Source organism: Triticum aestivum, chromosome 6B (genome assembly GCF_018294505.1).
Source record: "Triticum aestivum cultivar Chinese Spring chromosome 6B, IWGSC CS RefSeq v2.1, whole genome shotgun sequence".
NCBI classification, from domain to species: domain Eukaryota; kingdom Viridiplantae; phylum Streptophyta; class Magnoliopsida; order Poales; family Poaceae; genus Triticum; species Triticum aestivum.
The window spans coordinates 125,586,468-125,604,218 of NC_057810.1; the positions used below are offsets into that span (position 1 = coordinate 125,586,468).

Genomic DNA, 17,751 nt, shown 5'->3' on the forward strand with positions numbered 1-17,751 from the left:
ACACACGGACGGCAGTATGTGCCCTGCTGCTGAACTGTTAATAATGCAGCAAACACCTGAAGGTGGCGATCATTAGCAAACCAGCATGTGCAAGGGCAGTCAAGGTTCTAAATTTCTAGTGTATGGTTGAAATGTCCTGGTTTTTTGGAAGTTCTTGCTAGCGATACTAATTATAGTTTTGGCATTATTAAATATCATAATATCAAGCGAAACTGATCTTCTTTGCACGCAAAGCTCTATGCTAAGTGTGAATGACCCTATGGCATCGCGTGAACTTGATCATCATGCCCTTCCAGTCTTTGCTTTCTACTCCCTCCGTCCGAAAAAGCTTGTCCCTAGAATGGATGTATCTAACACCAAGTTAGTGGTAGATACATCCATTTGAGGAACAAGTTTGAGACAAGGTAGATACATCCATTTGAGGAACAAGTTTGAGACAAGCTTTTTCGGACGGAGGGAGTAATTGTTTTGCTCTCACCATATTCATCGCATGAACTGGATTATTAGAGAGAGATAACATCCGTGAATTGTTGATCATATTTTTTTCTTGGATTTTGTTTGGTAATGGGCCCCTTAGGGGTCCATCAAACCTACCCTGGGTACAAAATCTGTGTTCATGTGGGGTTACAAAAATATGTTCACGAAAGAAGACGGGTTCGGCCTTGTTTGAATTGAGTTAAATTTCTGTGTGCTCCCCGGTATTTAGCTATCTTATCTATTTTTCTTGGTTGGGTGAAGCAACACACTTTTTTAATATAATAATGCGAGGAGCAGCAATTTTTTTTGACTACTAGTAGTCTCATATTTGGTCAACCTCACAGCCTTGCCATAGGGTTCCCTTTTTTTTTTTTGAAACGGATGCCATAGGGTTCCTTCACTTAGTTGCACTTGACAAATTAATTATGTGGGTTCTTCCATCAACACGTGTGCACTGCGAAGCAATGGTAAAACCATTTTAATGTAAGATGAGGGTAGCAAGTGCCAATAACACAAGCAACCATGTGTGCTCAATTTGGCAATTAAATATGGCCTAATTATTTGATATTTATTCCTGATTGGTCTAAATTACTAGTTGCTGGATGGGACGCCAATGTGGATGGTGACACACGACGATGACGGTGACGTTGCTGGAAGGAAGGAGTTCCAGTAGGCAGTTAGTTGTCCAGTGAGTGGCAAGGAGTCCCATTGGAACTCTCCTTGATTAGGTGAGAAGTCGTCCCTATATTTGGATGTTAATTAATAAATATGCATGCATTGGGCTGCTGTTTGTTGCATGCCTGATGTTATGAAAATGACAGAAGCAACTATCAGACGCTTCTAAGTGAGGAAAAAGCTACCTAAATCAAGTTTGGTCGGCGGCCCAGCTGTTCTCCAGTTGAATTTCTGTTGAATGAAGCTAATTGTTGCTGTGGAATGAACTAGTTTTGAAAGTTCTATATTTCTAGTGCATGGGTGAAGGGAACTGGATCTTTGAAAGTTCTTGCTAGCAGAACTACTCCCTCTGTTCGGAAATAAGTGGCGTGGTTTTTGTTCAAATTTGAACTACAACCATGTTATTTCCGAAAGAGGGAGTACTTTTAGTTTTAGCATTATTAAATATATATCATAACATCAGGTGAAAATGGCCCTCTTTCCATGCAGAGCTATATTGGCAAGTGTGAATGACCCTATGGCACTGGATGAACTTGATCCTGATGCCCTGCCAGTCTTTGCTTTCTATGTATCTTTTTTGCTCTCATCGCATGCATGGCATGAGCTGGCTTTTTAGAGAGAGCATCCGTGAATTGTTTAGCATATATAATAAATATCCTGGATTTTGTTTGGTAAAGGGGCCCTCAGGAGTCGATCAAAGCTATCCTGGGTTCAGAATCGGTGTTCACCAGAGGTATCAAATATCTTCGCTAAATAAGAGTTAACCCCTGCTTGGTTTGAGTGTAATTTTTGTGTGCTACTCGGTATCTAGCTATCTTGTCTAGTTTTTTCTTGGTTGGGTGATAGGAGAAGCAACACGTGTTTTGATTTATTTGAGGAGCAACACAATTGTTGACCCTAGTTTCTATAGTTGGTCAACCGCGCAGCCTCACCATAGAGCTCCTTGACCTTATTGCACTAGAACAAACTAATTATTATGTGGGTTCTACCATCAACACATGCACATCAACGAAAGAAAAAAACTATTTTAATGCAAGATGAGGGCAGCAACAGCTAAGAACACAAGCAACCATGTGTGTTTAATTCGGCAACTAACCATGGCCTATTTTTGTGTGATATTTATTTCTGATGGCCTGAATTACTAGTTGCTGGATGGAACGCCGATTTGGATTGATGGTGGCGCACCACGACGAACGGCGATGTTCCAGTAGGCGGTCAGTTGCAAGGAGTCCCATTGGAACTCTCCTTGATTAGGTGAGAAGTCATCCCCACATTTTGGATGTTAATTAATAATTGTGCATGCCACTGCTGTTATGAAAATGACAGAAGCAGCTATCAGGCGCTTCCAAGTGAGGAAAAAGCCACCTAAATTATGCCTGGTCGGCGGCTCCGCCGTTCGTTCTCCGGTTGAATTTCTGTTGAATGACACTGGTTGTTGCTGTGTCCAGTCTTTGCCGAACTAGGAAACTAGGAAATACCTTGACGTATCAGAGAGATGGAAAACAACATCCACCGGCGCGCCACTGACACGCATTGGCCCTGGCTGGATCCCACATACTACCATTTTTCACCAGCATTATGCTTGCGCCTTCTCTTTTTGTGTGTGTCGGTACTCTGAATTTCTCCAAAATTAGATCAGTGGCTCTACAGTGACAATAGCCCCGCGACCCTGATTGCGATGTAGAATGGCAAGTTTCATTTCAGGAGAGCTAGACATTATGATATATTTTCAGATTGCAATCTGGTAGGTATGATCTTCACCGGTTAGCCAGTTTCAGTCACTGCATTGTGAGCACCTGAAGGCTTCTCCCTAATGTTGCTGTCAAGCACTGTAGCTTAACAGCTGCCCCATGGCAATGCAACAGCCTGCTTTTGACAACTTTGATTGCTCTCCCTAGAACATTACAAAACCCTGGCCATCACTACAGTGACCATGACAGGCTCTTTCACCGTCCATTGTGGCAATAATGCCCGCCTTTTTCGCATCTCGTTTTCTCGGCACGGCGCGTGAAAACATTATACTCCCTCCGTCCCACAATATAAGATCGTTTTTCAAGGCTACTACTAGTGTGAAAAAACGAGGGTAAGAACTAACAATGTGCATAAGTGGAGAGGTGTAGGGCTGCTTTACAGAGCAAGGGCAGTGTTTGTTCGTGTGTGTGTGTGTGTGGAAGATGTGGTGCACCTAGCAGCAAAAGCGAAGAGGAAATGTGTGTGACTGTGTTCAATTATTTGGTTTTATCTTTTCCATTTGCAGAAAAGGTATTCCAAGAACAACATTAAAGCCGGGCGGCCACGCATATTTCCCTGTGCTTGATGGCTACCTCCAACAATGGAAATGGAAGGGAAGGCAGACAAGTGTAATCAGATTCTCGCCAATTGTCTATGCAATTCTCAGGTAAGAAAGGAACCAGATGGTCCAAGATTTCGAATTTTCAATACTCCGCGCTTTATGCTCTTCGAGGAAATGTCCTCGAAAATTCATCGCAATTCGGAATCCGGTGCTGCTACGCATGAGAACGGAGGACGATGCTTGTTTAGTGAAAGCATGGTTCATAATCATACCAGGTTCTTCAAGAACTTGTTCATGGACAGTGTCTGTTCCAGTGCCCACCTTAAGAGAAGAAAAAAAAATGAAATCTGGGATCTGTTACAATCAGCCCGATGTTGACCCGTACGCGTTCGGTGGATGTGATTCTACTGAAATCCCTGAACCAAGAAACACATTTCCACTTGCATTTGCAACTTGCACAAATTTATAAAAAATGCTAGTAAATCATTTTCTTCCAATTAGCAATGACTGAATCTGATCTGGGGCTCCATGCACCTTGCACTGTGCAACTACTGATGGAGCAATGTGGCTGAACATGAGCACGGCAGCCTTTGTCCCCACCGACCACATGGGCTTAAGGAGCACAGAAAGCAGGTTAGTGCATGCATTAGCCCATATGCAGCTGCTCATAACCACTATTCAATTGAGCACAAGTACAAACCCGCCGAGGTTTAATTTAAGAGGGGGCAGATCCTTAGTCTTGGTTTCTGCAAGAAGGAATCAAAAGAACACTTGTTTAATTTCCGTGCACGATCGGTAGATCGCGTTTGCGATGCCCACCATGCTTTTTATAAGATCTGAATTACATCTCAGGCTGTTAAGAAATTCTCTTCTTTGATGTGAAATAGTCTTTGGCCGCATTTAGCGTGCTTCGGATGATGAAATTCCGCTCTTTATTCTCTGGAGAATTGTTTAGGGTGGCCTTTTGTTCCAATATAGCTGTGCTTTTTATTCACCTCCTTTGGATGATAAGATCCGAGTTACATTTCCACTGTTAAGAAATTCTCTTCTTTGGTATGAAATAGTCGTTGGCCGCATTTGGCGTGCTTCGAATGATAAAATTCTGCTCTTTATTCTCTGGGAGAATTGTTTAGTGTGGCCTTTGTTTCAATATAGTTATGCTTTTCAGTCACCTCCTTTTATATTTAGTGAAGTGTTTATTCTGTATGACCTTTGCATCTCCATAAAGGATATTTCTGGTTTTGTTTATGGTTAAGAACTACTCACTTTGTATGAGAGAATTTATTGGCTAATATATATAAAGCCGCAAAACAGCCATACATGAAACAATAATCTGAAATTCCATAACCTCTAATTAAGGCACTAATTGATTGTTGCTTATGGAGCCTTGTCAAGCTCCAAGGGACATTATGTCTCATCTAACCACATGCACAGGCTGCTGTCTCACTAATTCCATGTATAATGCATGAGCCAACCTTTCGACTCAGGTGACACTATGATCCAAAAGCCACAATCAATGGCAAACAAGATCCCTTTTCCTCTTATCATTTTTCCCCCTCTTTCTTCTGCTAGATCTTCATGTTCACAAATTATCAAGAGGTGACAGATGTACACCAGCAGAACCAACCCACAATAATAAAGATACATACATTGGAGAAAAATATGTACTTTCTCTCTTCTCCACACACACACACATACAAAAAAGTGAAGAACACCTTGGACGCAACAGGTCATGTTAAAAGTACAACCAAGTACTCCAGTTGTGTTTAGTGCCTCAAGATCCTTGAGAGGCGCCACCAAGAAAACCAAGGTCCATGGCACTTTTTCCCTCGAGGTGCATTGCCCGATATGCATTGTGTTTCTCTTTTCTGCTGAGTTTTCCTGCTGCAAGCAACGTCTGCTTTTTAAAGCTGTAATGTGCAAATTATGTGTGTGCACATCATGCAGCCAGATCAGGCAGAAGGATGGCCTGGGTGATTCACTTGACTGACGAGAAAGAAAATTTGGCGTTTGTGTGATTTAAAAATTTGCACTGTCAATTCAAACCAATCATGCTCATATAGTCATATATTCATCAGGATGTGGCTCTAGTTGCATTTTTTTGTCATGGCCAAGGGGCAACTGAGCAAGCAGCCCCTCAATGCATCCACACCTGGAGCATCAGGTTGCTTCCACTGATGGTAACTCCAAAAACACTCAAACATGTAGAATATTTCTTGCGCCGATGGAAATCTCCGGCGATCGCCGTCGCCTGCCACCCGGGACCGGACTGGAGCAGCGGCGGCTGGCCGGAGACGGAGAATATTCCGGGTTGTTCTCGCCTAGTGTTCTCTCTTGCTCTGTGGAATTGTGGACGGAGAGGAAGAAACTAGAAAGGTGTTGGCTGGCTGGGTGAGGGGGAAGTGAGTGACCACCATGGCCGTCCTTGATTCCCTGCCATTTGCAGCATGGATGGCCTCTGCAATGTCTCCACTGCGTGGGAGGGCCGGCTCTCTGCTCTGCTCTACTCCCCTCCCATGAATGCAGCTAAGCTACCTCCAGGCCCAGTGCACCAAATTGCACATCTCTTGCAGCCAGTGGTCCTCCGTCGGCACCCCATATGTGTGCAAGCATGTGTGTGTGCACTGGTACAAGTGCTAGCCAAAGCCAAGTTACACAAGGGCTGCAAGACCGAGATGCAGATCACATCCTGTGGCGGCAGCTGCTGATCCCTGGCACTCCTGTTAGGATCATGCATGCATGCATGCATGAGATTCATGTGTGTGTGATAGCTAGCACTAGCAGCAGGATCATCATCAATCAGGCAGGCTGCTGCTGCATGTGGTTTGGTGGGTAGGTACCAGTACCAGTACCATACCATACCATTCCAAGAAGATATCATGTGAGTTGGAGCCAGATGAAAAATGGAGGAGCTTGAGGCCAGTATCATCTCTCTCAAGAAAAAGGAGAGTGGGTTTGAGGTGAAATATCATCAGTGAGTGAGCTAGCTAGGTATAGCTATGAGAGGCTACTGGCAGTGGTAGTGCTGCCGCCATTAGTTTGCAGAGATGGAGGAGATGCAGTGGTAGTACATGCATGCACTGTGGCCTGTGTACAACAGAGTTTGGTCCATGCAAGAAAAAGTGGCCCTGTGGTACAATCAGAACCCTCAGGAACCAACGAGGAGAGGCTGTGATGGGATAGTGGAGGGGAACGTTGGGGGTAAATCGGAGAATCTCTTTCTGTGTGCATGCACAACCGTCCATCTGTTGGTGCTGCGCGTACTGAAAAATCCTGAGAAATGTACTATCAATTGGTGAATGAAGGAAAAAAAAAACATGGGCCAGTTGTTTTTATTCTGTTGTGAATATATTCCAGTCACAAAAGACTGGCTGCTATCACTCTCTGGTTATTCCCTTCCCACTCTACCTTGTGGGAGGAATATCATGAGGATTTTTCTGAACATTGTGCATTGATTGATTGGCATCAGAGGAATGTACTATCAGTAGCTGTGAAAAATGTGAAGCTAGTTTTTTTTTTTTGGAATGAAAATGTGAAACTAGTTTAAGCCAGGCAGAGCAAGAGAATTAGTGGCATTATTTACCAGAGCACATCACAGTTCAAAGACAGAAGAAAAAAAGTTGCTCCAAGGTAGCAGAAATAAGACATTCATGGCAGTAAAAGGCACTTTAGCAGAGCACATCACAATTCAGAGTCAGAGAAGGAAAAACCTGCTCCAAAGTAGCAGAAATAAGAGAAATACATTCATGACAGTAAAAAAGGAAATCATGAGATGATGAGTAAGTAAGTAGAGTAATTATATATGGCACTTGCTTTGTCTGAGCAACAGCACAGGGAGAGAGAGAGCTAACTGCTTCTTCCTTCTTACATAGGGGGATCACATGATGGTGATGCATGCATGCTAAGCTTAAGAACCATCATCACTTGGTACACACACCAGTTCAGATTACACATGATAATTATAAACTAATTAACCCCAGCAGCTAGCTTAGTTAGGTGCGGTAAAAACTCCACGGCTCTCCCAGTTTTTTGTACTGTAGTAATTAACCTGAAACACCAGAAGCATCAGGAAAAAAGATGGATCATCTCTTTTGTTGCGCGCTCGTGCTTGTGCTGCTGCCATGGCCGTGGCGTGGGTGCTAGCTTTGCAGGGCTGGGAACATGAACATCTCGGGGGAGGATCTGAAGAGGAAGTCCTCGAATGACGCGCCGTCGAAGCCGCCGAGGAGCGGGTCGGCGGTGGTGGCGGTGGCGGCTGCGGCGACGGTGAGCGTGACGGCGGCGGCGGTGTTGTTGTTGGCGCTCATGCAGGCGATGATGTCGTTGAGCGAGTGGAGGCGCGCGGCGAGCTCGGCGGCCTGGGTGCGGAGGACGGCGTTCTCGGCGTCGACGGCCTGGAGGCCCCGCGCGGTGAGCCCGAGCGCGGCGGCGACGTGCGCGTTCTCGCGGCGGAGGTGCGCCGCCTGCGCGGCGAGGTCGTCGAGGTGGCGCTGCTTGCGCATCCGCGAGCGGCGCGCCGACTCCCGGTTGGAGAGCATCCGCTTGGCCCGGCGCTGCTCCATGAGCGCCCGCATCTCCTCCTCCGTGCCCGACGCGGCCGCCATCGCCATGGCCGCCCCCGCCGTCGACAGCGAGCCCGTGCTCCCGCTCCCGCTGGAGGACGCCATCACCACCAAGCAAGCGAGCAGACAAGCACTCTCTGCTTTCCTTTGTTGTTGTTGCAAGAACCAAAGATGGATCGTAACCAGCTACGGACTGACTCTAGAGAGACTGCGACGACGACGAGAGAGAGAGAGTAAGCGAGTGTGTGGGACGAGGGGAGCTTGAAGGGATGAGCAGGAGGGCTAAAGGAGGAGGAGGAGGAGGGAGAGGAGGGGGAGGGCGACGGCGGGGGCGAGTAGTTTATGAGAAGACATAGAACCAGTAGAGGAAGACGACGGAGAAGGACTGGACGAGGTGGGTTCGGCGCCGGAGTGTGGAGTTGATCATAAACCCCGAGAGGAGGATCTCGCTGATCACCGGCGACATCGGGGGACTCTGAGGCGGACCCGGGGAAGCATGTGCGCTCCGCTTTCTTGGGTTGCCTCCGGGAAGAAGAGGGAGCTCCACCGGCCGGGAAATGGACGGGTGGACGGCCGACCTCTCAGCTCACTGCCTGCTTCCCTTCCTCGCTCTCTCTCTCTCTCTCTCTCTCTCTCTCTCTCTCTCTCTCTCTAGACGGACTCTGTCTGTCTCTCTCTCTCGCTGCGGTGCAGAGGAGGGCAGGAGGAAGAAGAGAGGGAGGAGGAGGAGGGGGGTGTTGGGGCAGGGAGCGGGGAGGGATTTATAGAGCCGGCCGGTGGCTCGGGGGAGGACGAACGGGAATGCGATTCCGCTGGGGGGAGGGTGGGAATGGGAATCGACCCCCGATCGATTGCAGCGGCAGCGGTGCAGCAGAGCAGCGGCGCAGAGCGGGCAGGAATGAGGGCGGGGCGGTCGCACGTGCGGGCGGTCGGAGTGGATCCGAGGCTGAGGCAGCTCGGCTGGAAATCACGCTGACCTCACTTGGCCTCACTCGCGCGCCCATGCCCGCCGTACTACGCAGGTGCAGGCGCGTTCACTTCACTTGGCCCGGCGCCACTGCTGTAGCTGGTAGGCGGTAGGCCCCGTGTGGTGACTGGTGGAGGCGTCTAGAGGAGGCCGTCGTGTCCAGACTCTCCAACTTGCCAGCCGGCCCGCGCCGGCGTCTCTCTCTCTCTGCCACGGCCCACGGGAAGATGCGCCGAAAGCCGGCGCGCGGTGAAAAGTGAAAAATCATGCATGCTACCCCGGCCCGGCGCGCGGTGGTTCAAAAGCGGAGAGAATCTGCCTCTACTGCGGCCGGCCGCCATTGATCCGCCGCCTCTGTCTGGGCTCCAAGGCGCACGTCTTTCGCAGCATCAATTGCAAGCGCAGAATGTAGTAGATGGTAGTATTCAAGGTGACTGGCACGCGGGTCTTGCCGGTGGGCTACGATTTGAATCACGGGCGGGCGGTAGTCTAGCAACGATTCCAAATTTCACGAGCCTCGTCGTCCCTTTTTCCGTCCTAGGGCCTCCTTTGATTCGTGGGAATCTGGAAAATTGCAGGAATAAGAAACACATATAACTCTTGCCAGCCAAGGTACTTCTTTTTAACGTACTTTTATGGAAAAATGCGTCAGCAGAGCCGCTCGAGCGTAATCTGACTTTTTGAATTGACGAAGCCATCAACCGGGCAGGATTACAAAGACACCACGGTACAGAGAAAGTGGAAACGAAGCAGGACGAAGAGATGCAAGGTGCTAAGAGGAACAAGTCCGAGGCAACATCAACCACCGCTACGCCAAAACTAGCTACACTAACGAAGGCCTCCGGAGGAGGGCAACACCGGCGTGTATCGTGTCGCTGACTGCATACAAAGAGTCAGACATGAGCAACACTAGGCCTGTCTCCGCCACCGCAAAGGGCGATAATCCTTTCACCCAGGCTTACCGGCGGCCGACAAAGAGCTTCCCACTAGAACCTAGACCAAGGCGCCCAATCTACCAAAGGGGAACAGTAGAAGCAGACCCACATGCATGAGTAACCGACCAAAAGAACACCGTTGTTGGCAGGGGCAAGACACAAAGTCGGTCGAGGGTTGTCGATCGAAGGCGAAGAACCATGGAGAAGGCCGAGAAGGGGACAACGTCATTGCCACTGTCAATGGTTTGAATCCTCACAGCCCAAGGCTCTCATTGGACAATGAACCATCTGTGCCGGAGAAGGGACCCCGATCCCCTCGCACCGCTCACGGGCATTCGAGATCAGCGGAGGGACCCATCGCACCAGGAACCACGCATGCTGCCAACTTGTAGCATTGGCCTTGGATTCCTCAAACAATTGGAAGGTTGAAATGACATCATCGGGAGACATTTCCTTCAACTCATACCGATGCCTTATGTCCCACACCATTTGATGATGATAAGGAGTAAGTGCATTTACCAATTTGTCCACAAGGAATTGCTTGGTCAAGTAGAATCCATCTTGGGCCTTCACAATCATAGGACTCAATGTTGGCAGCGAGAGTCATGAGATGCTCAAGAAGATGCTTGGGGCTCTCACCCTTTTCCATGCAAAAATATTGCAATGCCCCATTTGCAATATTGTGCAAGCCGGAGAGTGGTGTGATGTCTACTACACAACTTTATTCTTGTAAACACTGTTGGGCCTCCAAGCGCAGAGTTTTGTAGGGCATCAACAAATTTGAGAGGAAGTTAGCGGGGGGCTAAGATGGTTAATGCGCGGTCTAGGGACCGGTCCTCCATAGACAGGGGAGGGGTAGCCGAGGCAAAGGTTCCCATCCCGTTCTTGTCATGAGGGGAAGAAGTTTGAGTACCTTTAGCCGCTTCCTTGCCGAAATTGGCCTCCGACTCCGATGCGGTGGGATTAACCACAAGCAACGGATCGGGATTGGCTTTCAACCCCTCAAGCAACTCTTTAAACACAAACTTGACCTCGGTCATCATCGACGTCTTAAGTGAAGCCATGGATTCATTTAGGTCATCCCGAGTGATCGAGTTCAACTCCACGACCTCGGGTACTTCATCCCCATTAGCACCGTCGTCAACCATACTCTTCGGGTGATGAAACCCTTAATAAAGAGACGAGGCTCTGATACCAATTCAAAGGATCAATATGGTTGACTAGAGGGGGATGAATAGAAAAGTACCAATTTTTAGCTTAACTTAACAAATTAGGGTTTGCAACAAATAGGTTGTCAAGATATGCGACTTGGTGAACAACCTATATGATGCATGATGGAAATATGCCCTAGAGGCAATGATAAAATGGTTATTATTATATTTTCTTAATCATGATAAAGGTTTATTATTCATGCTAGAATTATATTGACCGGAAACTTAAATACATGTGTGACTACATAAACAAATACCGTGTCCCTAGTAAGCCTCTACTAGACTAGCTCGTTGATCAAAGATGGTTAAGGTTTCCTAACCATAGACATGTGTTGTCATTTGATAACGGGATCACATCATTAGGAGAATGATGTGATGGACAAGACCCATCCGTTAGCTTAGCATATTGATCATTCAGTTTATTGCTATTGCTTTCTTCATATCAAATACATATTCCTTCGACTATGAGATTATGCAACTCCCGGATACCGGAGGAATACCTTGTGTGCTATCAAATATCAGAACATAACTGGGTGATCATAAAGATGCTCTACAGGTATCTTCGAAGGTGTTTGTTGAGTTGGCATATATCAAGATTAGGATTTGTCACTCCGAGCATCAGAGAGGTATCTCTGGGCCCTCTTGGTAATACACATCATAAGCTTGCAAGAAAATGACTAAGGAGTTAGTTATGAGATGATGTATTAGGAACGAGTAAAGAGACTTGCCAGCAACGAGATTGAACTAGGTATGAAGATACCGATGATCAAATCTCGGGCAAGTAACATACCGATGGACAAAAGGGAGTTATGTATGTTTTCATAATGGTTCGACCGATAAAGATCTTCGTAGAATATGTAGGAGCCAATATGGGCATCCATCTTCCGCTATTGGTTATTGACCGAAGAGGTGTCTTGGTCATGTCTAGGGTCCGCACGCTTAACGTTCGTTGACGATATAGTGTTATATGAGTTATATGATTTGGTGACCGAATGTTGTTCGGAGTACCAGATGAGAACACGGAGATGAAGAGGAGTCTCGAAATGGCCAAGAGGTAAAGATTGATATATAGGACGATGGTATTCGGACACCGGAATAGTCTCGGAGTGCACCGGGTACCTATCGGGTCACCGAAAGGGGTTCCGGGCACCCCCGGTAGGTGTATGGGCTTAATGGGCCAAGGATGGGGCAGACCAGCCCACAGAGGGGTGGTGCGCCCCTCTCCCTGGCCGGACAACCATAGGGAAGTAAAGGGGGAGGGCTAGCCCCTCTCACCTTTTCCTTCTCAAGGGACAAAGGAAAGGTGTGTGTGTGTGGGGGGGGGGGGGGCGTCCCTCCCGTGCCTTTCCCCCGCACCTAAACATGGCAAGGAGGGGTGCCACTTGGGAGGAAACCCCAAGTAGGATTCAGCCTATTTGGGGCGCCCTCCTAGCTGCTCCCTCCTCCCCCAACTATATATATGTGGGAGGGGGGCACCTAGCACAACAGAACATTGTCTTAGCCGTGTATGGCGCCCCCCTCCACCGTTTACACCCTCGGTCATATTTTCATAGTGCTTAGGCGAAGCCCTGCAGAGATAGTTTCACCGTCACCGTCACCACGCCGTCGTGCTGCCAGAACTCATCCACTACCTCACAATCTTAATGGATCAAGAAGGCGGAGGACATCACCGAGCTGAACGTGTGCTGAATGCGGAGCTGTCGTACATTTGGTACTTGATTAGTTGAAGCTCAAAGAAGTTCAACTACATCAACTGCATCACTAGATGCTTCTGCTTACGATCTATGAGGGTACGTAGACACACTCGCCCCGCTCCTTGCTATGCATCTCCTTGATAGATCTTGCGTGTGTGTAGATTTTTTTTGTTTTCCATGCAACATTTCCCAATAGTGGCATCCGAGCCAAGTCTATGCATAGATGATATGCACGAGTAGAGCACAAAGAGTTGTGGGCGGTGATAGTCATACTGCTTACCACCAACGTCTTATTTTGATTCAGTGGTATTGTGGGAAGCGGCCCGGACCAACCTTACATGTCCATGTACATGAGATCGGTTCCACCGACTGACATGCAACTTGTTTTGCACAAAGGTGGCTAGTGTGGGTGTCTGTTTCTCCTACTTTAGTTGAATCGAATTGACTACGGCCGATCCTTGAAGAAGGTTAAAACAACAAACTTGATGAATTACCGTTGTGGTTTTTGCCCTAGGTAAGAATGGTTCTTGCTAGAAGCCCGTAGCAGTCACGTAAAATTTGCAACAACAAAGTAGAGGACGTCTAACTTATTTTTGCAGGGCATGTTGTGATGTGATATGGTCAAGACGTGATGTCATATACGTTGTTGTATGAGATGATCATGTTTTGTTATATTGACAACCGGCAGGAGCCTTTGAGTTGTCTCTTGATTATTGTATGAAATGCAAACGCCGTGTAATTTCTTTACTTTATCGCTATGCGTTAGCAATAGTTGTAGAAGCAATAGTGGGCGATACGACCCCGACGCAATGATGGAGATCAAGGTGTCGAGCCGGTGCAGATGGAGATCATGACGATTCTTTGGAGAAGGAGATCAAAAGCACAAGATGATGATGGCCATATTATGTCACATATTTTGATTGCATGTGATGTTTATCTTTTATGCATCTTATTTTGCTTAGAACGGCGGTAGCATTATAAGATGACCCTTAACTAAATTTCAAGATAAAAGTGTTCTCACCGAGTATACACCGTTGCTAAAGTTTTTGCATACCTATGTTGTAGATCAATAGCTCGCGACATAACTCCCCTATTTTTGATATGTTCCTAGAGAAAACTAAGTCGAAAGATGATAGTAGAAATGACGCGGACTGGGTCCGTGATCTAAGGATTATCCTCATTGCTCCACTGAAGAATTATGTCCTTGATGCATCGCTAGGTGACATACCTATTATAGGAGCAGATGCAGACGTTACGAACATTTGGCAAGATCGATATGATGACTACTTAATAGTTTAGTGCACCATGCTTTACGGCCTAGAACCGGGACTTCAGAAACATTTTGAACGCCATAGAGCATATGAGATGTTCCAAGAGCTGAAATTGGTATTTCAGACTCATGCCCATGTTGAGAGGTATGGGTCCTCTGACAAGTACTTTGCCTACAAGATGGAGGAGAATAGCTCAACTAGTGAGCATGTGCTCAGAATGTCTGGGTACTACAATCGCTTGAATCAAGTGGGAGTTACTCTTCCAGATAAGATAGTTATTGACAGAGTTCTCTAGTCACTAATACCAAGCTACTAGAACTTTGTGATGAACTATAATATGGAAGGTATGACAAAAACGATTCCCGAGCTCTTCGTGATGCTGAAATCGGTGAAGGTAGAAATCAAGAAAGAGCATCATGTGTTGATGGTTAACAAGACCACTAGTTTCAAGGAAAAGGGCAAAGGGAAGGAAAGGGAACTTCAAGAAGAATGGCAAGAAAGTTGCCACTCCCGTGAAGAAGCCCAAAGCTGGACCTAAGCCTGAAACTGAGTGCTTCTACTGCAAAGGGAATAGTCCCTAGAAGCGGAACTGCCCCAAATACTTGGCGGATAAGAAGGATGACAAAGTGAACAAAGATATATTTGATATACATGTTATTGATGTGTACCTTACTAGTATTTGTAGTAGCCCCTGGGTATTTGATACTGGTTCAGTTGCTAAGATTAGTAACTCGAAACAGGAGTTGCAGAATAAATAGAGATTAGTTAAGGGCGAGGTGACGATGTGTGTTGGAAGTGATTCCAAGGTTGATATGATCATCATCATACACCCCCTCTACCTTCGGGATTAGTGTTGAACCTAAATAAATGTTCTTTGGTGTTTGCGTTGAGCATGAATATGATTAGATCATGTTTATTGCAATACGGTTATTCATTTAAGTTAGAGAATAATTGCTATTTTGTTTACATGAATAAAACCTTCTATGGTCATACACCCAGTATAAATGGTTTATTGAATCTCGATTGTAGTGATACACATATTCATAATATTCATGCCAAAAGATGCAAAGTTGATAATGATAGTGCAACATACTTGTGCCACTGCGTTTAGGTCATATTGGTGTAAAGCGCATGAAGAAACTCCATGCGGATGGACTTTTGGAATCACTTGATACTTGCGAACCATGCCTCATGGGCAAGATGACTAAAACTCCGTTCTGCAGAACAATGGAGCGAGCTAATGACTTACTGAAAATAATACATACCGATGTATGCAGTTCGATGAGTGGTGAGGCATGCGGCAGGTATCGTTATTTTTGACCTTCGCAGATAATTTGAGTAGGTATGGGTATATCTACTTGATGAAACACAAGTCTGAAACATTTGAAAAGTTCAAAGAACTTCATAGTGAAGTGGAGAATCATCGTAACAAGAAAATAAAGTTTCTATGATCTGATCGTGGAGGCGAATATTTGAGTTATGAGTTTGGCCTTCATTTAAAACAATGTGGAATTGTTTCACAACTCATGTCACCTGGAACACCACAGCGTAATGGTGTGTCCAAATGTCGTAACCGTACTTTATTAGATATATGGTGCATTCTATGATGTCTCTTACCGATTTACCACTATCATTTTGGGGTTATGCATTAGAGACAACTGCATTCATGTTAAATAGGGCACCGTCTAAATTCGTTGAGACGACACCGTATGAACCGTGCTTTGGCAAGAAACCTAAGCTATCATATCTTAAACTTTGTGGTTGCGACACTTATGTCAAAAGGCTTAAGCCTGATAAGCTCGAACCCAAATCAGAGAAGTGTGTCTTCATAGTATACCCTAAGGGAAAAATTGGGTACATCTTCTACCACAGTTCTGAAGGCAATATCTTTGTTGCTAAGAATGGATCCTTTCTAGAGAAGGAGTTTCTCTTGAAAGAAGTGAGTGGGAGGAAAATAGAACTTGATGAGATAATTGTAGCTTCTCTCGAATTGGAAAGTAGCACATCAGAGAAAACCGTTCCCGTGATGCCTACACCAACTAGAGAGGAAGCTAATGATGATGATCATGAAACGTCAGATCAAGTTACTACTGAACCTCGTAGGTCGACCTGAGCATGATCCGCACCAGAGTGGTATCGTAATCCTGTTCTGAAAGTCATGTTACTAGTCCAAGGCGAACCTACGAACTATGAAGAAGCTATGATGAGTGTAGATTCTAACAGATGGCTTGAGGCCATGAAATCTGAGATAAGATCCATGTATGAGAACAAAGTGAGGACTTTGATGGACTTGCCTGATCGACAAGCCATAGAAAATAAATGGATCTTCAAGGAGAAGACTGATGCTGATGGTAATGTTACTGTCTACAAAGCTCGACTTATCGCGAAAGGTTTTTGACAAGTTTAAGAAGTTGACTACGATGAGACTTTCTCACCCGTAGCGATGCTTAAGTCTGTCCAAATCATGTTAACAATTACCGCATTTTACGATTATGAGATCTCGCAAATGGATGTCAAAACTGCATTCCTTAATGGATTTCTTAAAGAAGAGTTGTATATGATGCAACCAGAAAGTTTTGTCGATCCTAAAGGTGTTAAAAAAGTTTGCAAGCTCCAGCGATCCATCTATGGACTGGTGCAAGCATCTCGAAGTTGGAATATATGCTTTGATGAGGTGATCAAAGCATATGGTTTTATACAGACTTATGGTGAAGCTTGTATTTATAAGAAATGATATAGAATTTCTGGATATTATATGTGGATGACATATTGTTGATTGGAAATGATATAGAATTTCTGGATAGCATAAAAGAATACTTAAATAAGAAATTTTTAATGAAAGACCTCAGTGAAACTACTTACATATTGGGCATCAAGATCTATAGAGATAGATTAAGATGCTTGATAAGATTTTCAATGAATACATACCTTGATAAGATTTTGTAGGAGTCCAGAATGGATCAGTCAAAGAAGGAGTTCTTGCCTGTATTGTAAGGTGTGAATTTGTGTACGACTCAAAAGATGACCACGACAAAAGATAGAGAGAAAATGAAAGTCATTCCCTATGCCTCAGCCATAGGTTCTATAAAGTATGCCATGCTGTGTACCAAACCTATTGTGTGCCTTGCCATGAGTCTGACAAGGGGGGACAATAGTGATCCAGGAGTAGATCACCGGACAACAGTCAAAATTGTCCTTAGGTGCCTTAAAGAGGACTAAGGAAATGTTTCTTGGTTATGGAGGTGATAAAGAGTTTGTCGTAAAGGGTTATGTCCATGCAAGCTTTGACACCGATCCAGATGACCCTGAGTCTCAATCTTGATACGTATTGAACGTGGGAGCAATTAGCTAGAGTAGCTCCATGCAGGGCATTGTAGACATAGAAAATTTGCAAAATACCGGATCTGAATGTTGCAGACCCATTGACTAAAAAAATCTCTCACAAGCAAAACATGATCACACTCTAGTAGACTCGTTGGGTATTAATCAGATGGTGATGTGAACTAGATTATTGACTCTAGTAAACTCTTTGGGCTTTAGTCACATAGCAATGTGAACTATGGGTGTTAATCACAAACTACTAGGGAAAACTTTATAAATAGAAGCTTAGCAGTAGCGCTTGTCAAAAACATGCGCTACTGCTATTTACCTGTATGCTGGGCCAAA

The 17,751-nt window shown here is 45.6% G+C and overlaps 1 protein-coding gene across 1 annotated transcript; it reads right to left on the minus strand.

Annotated features, from left to right (window-relative positions):
- Positions 1-7,225: 7,225 nt before the first annotated feature.
- LOC123136096 (bZIP transcription factor 11) lies at positions 7,226-8,746 on the minus strand. Its single transcript, XM_044555379.1, has one exon. The coding sequence runs from the start codon at positions 8,110-8,112 to the stop codon at positions 7,585-7,587; it is 528 nt and encodes a 175-aa protein (XP_044411314.1). The 5' UTR covers positions 8,113-8,746; the 3' UTR covers positions 7,226-7,584.
- Between the last annotated feature and the right edge of the window lie 9,005 nt (positions 8,747-17,751).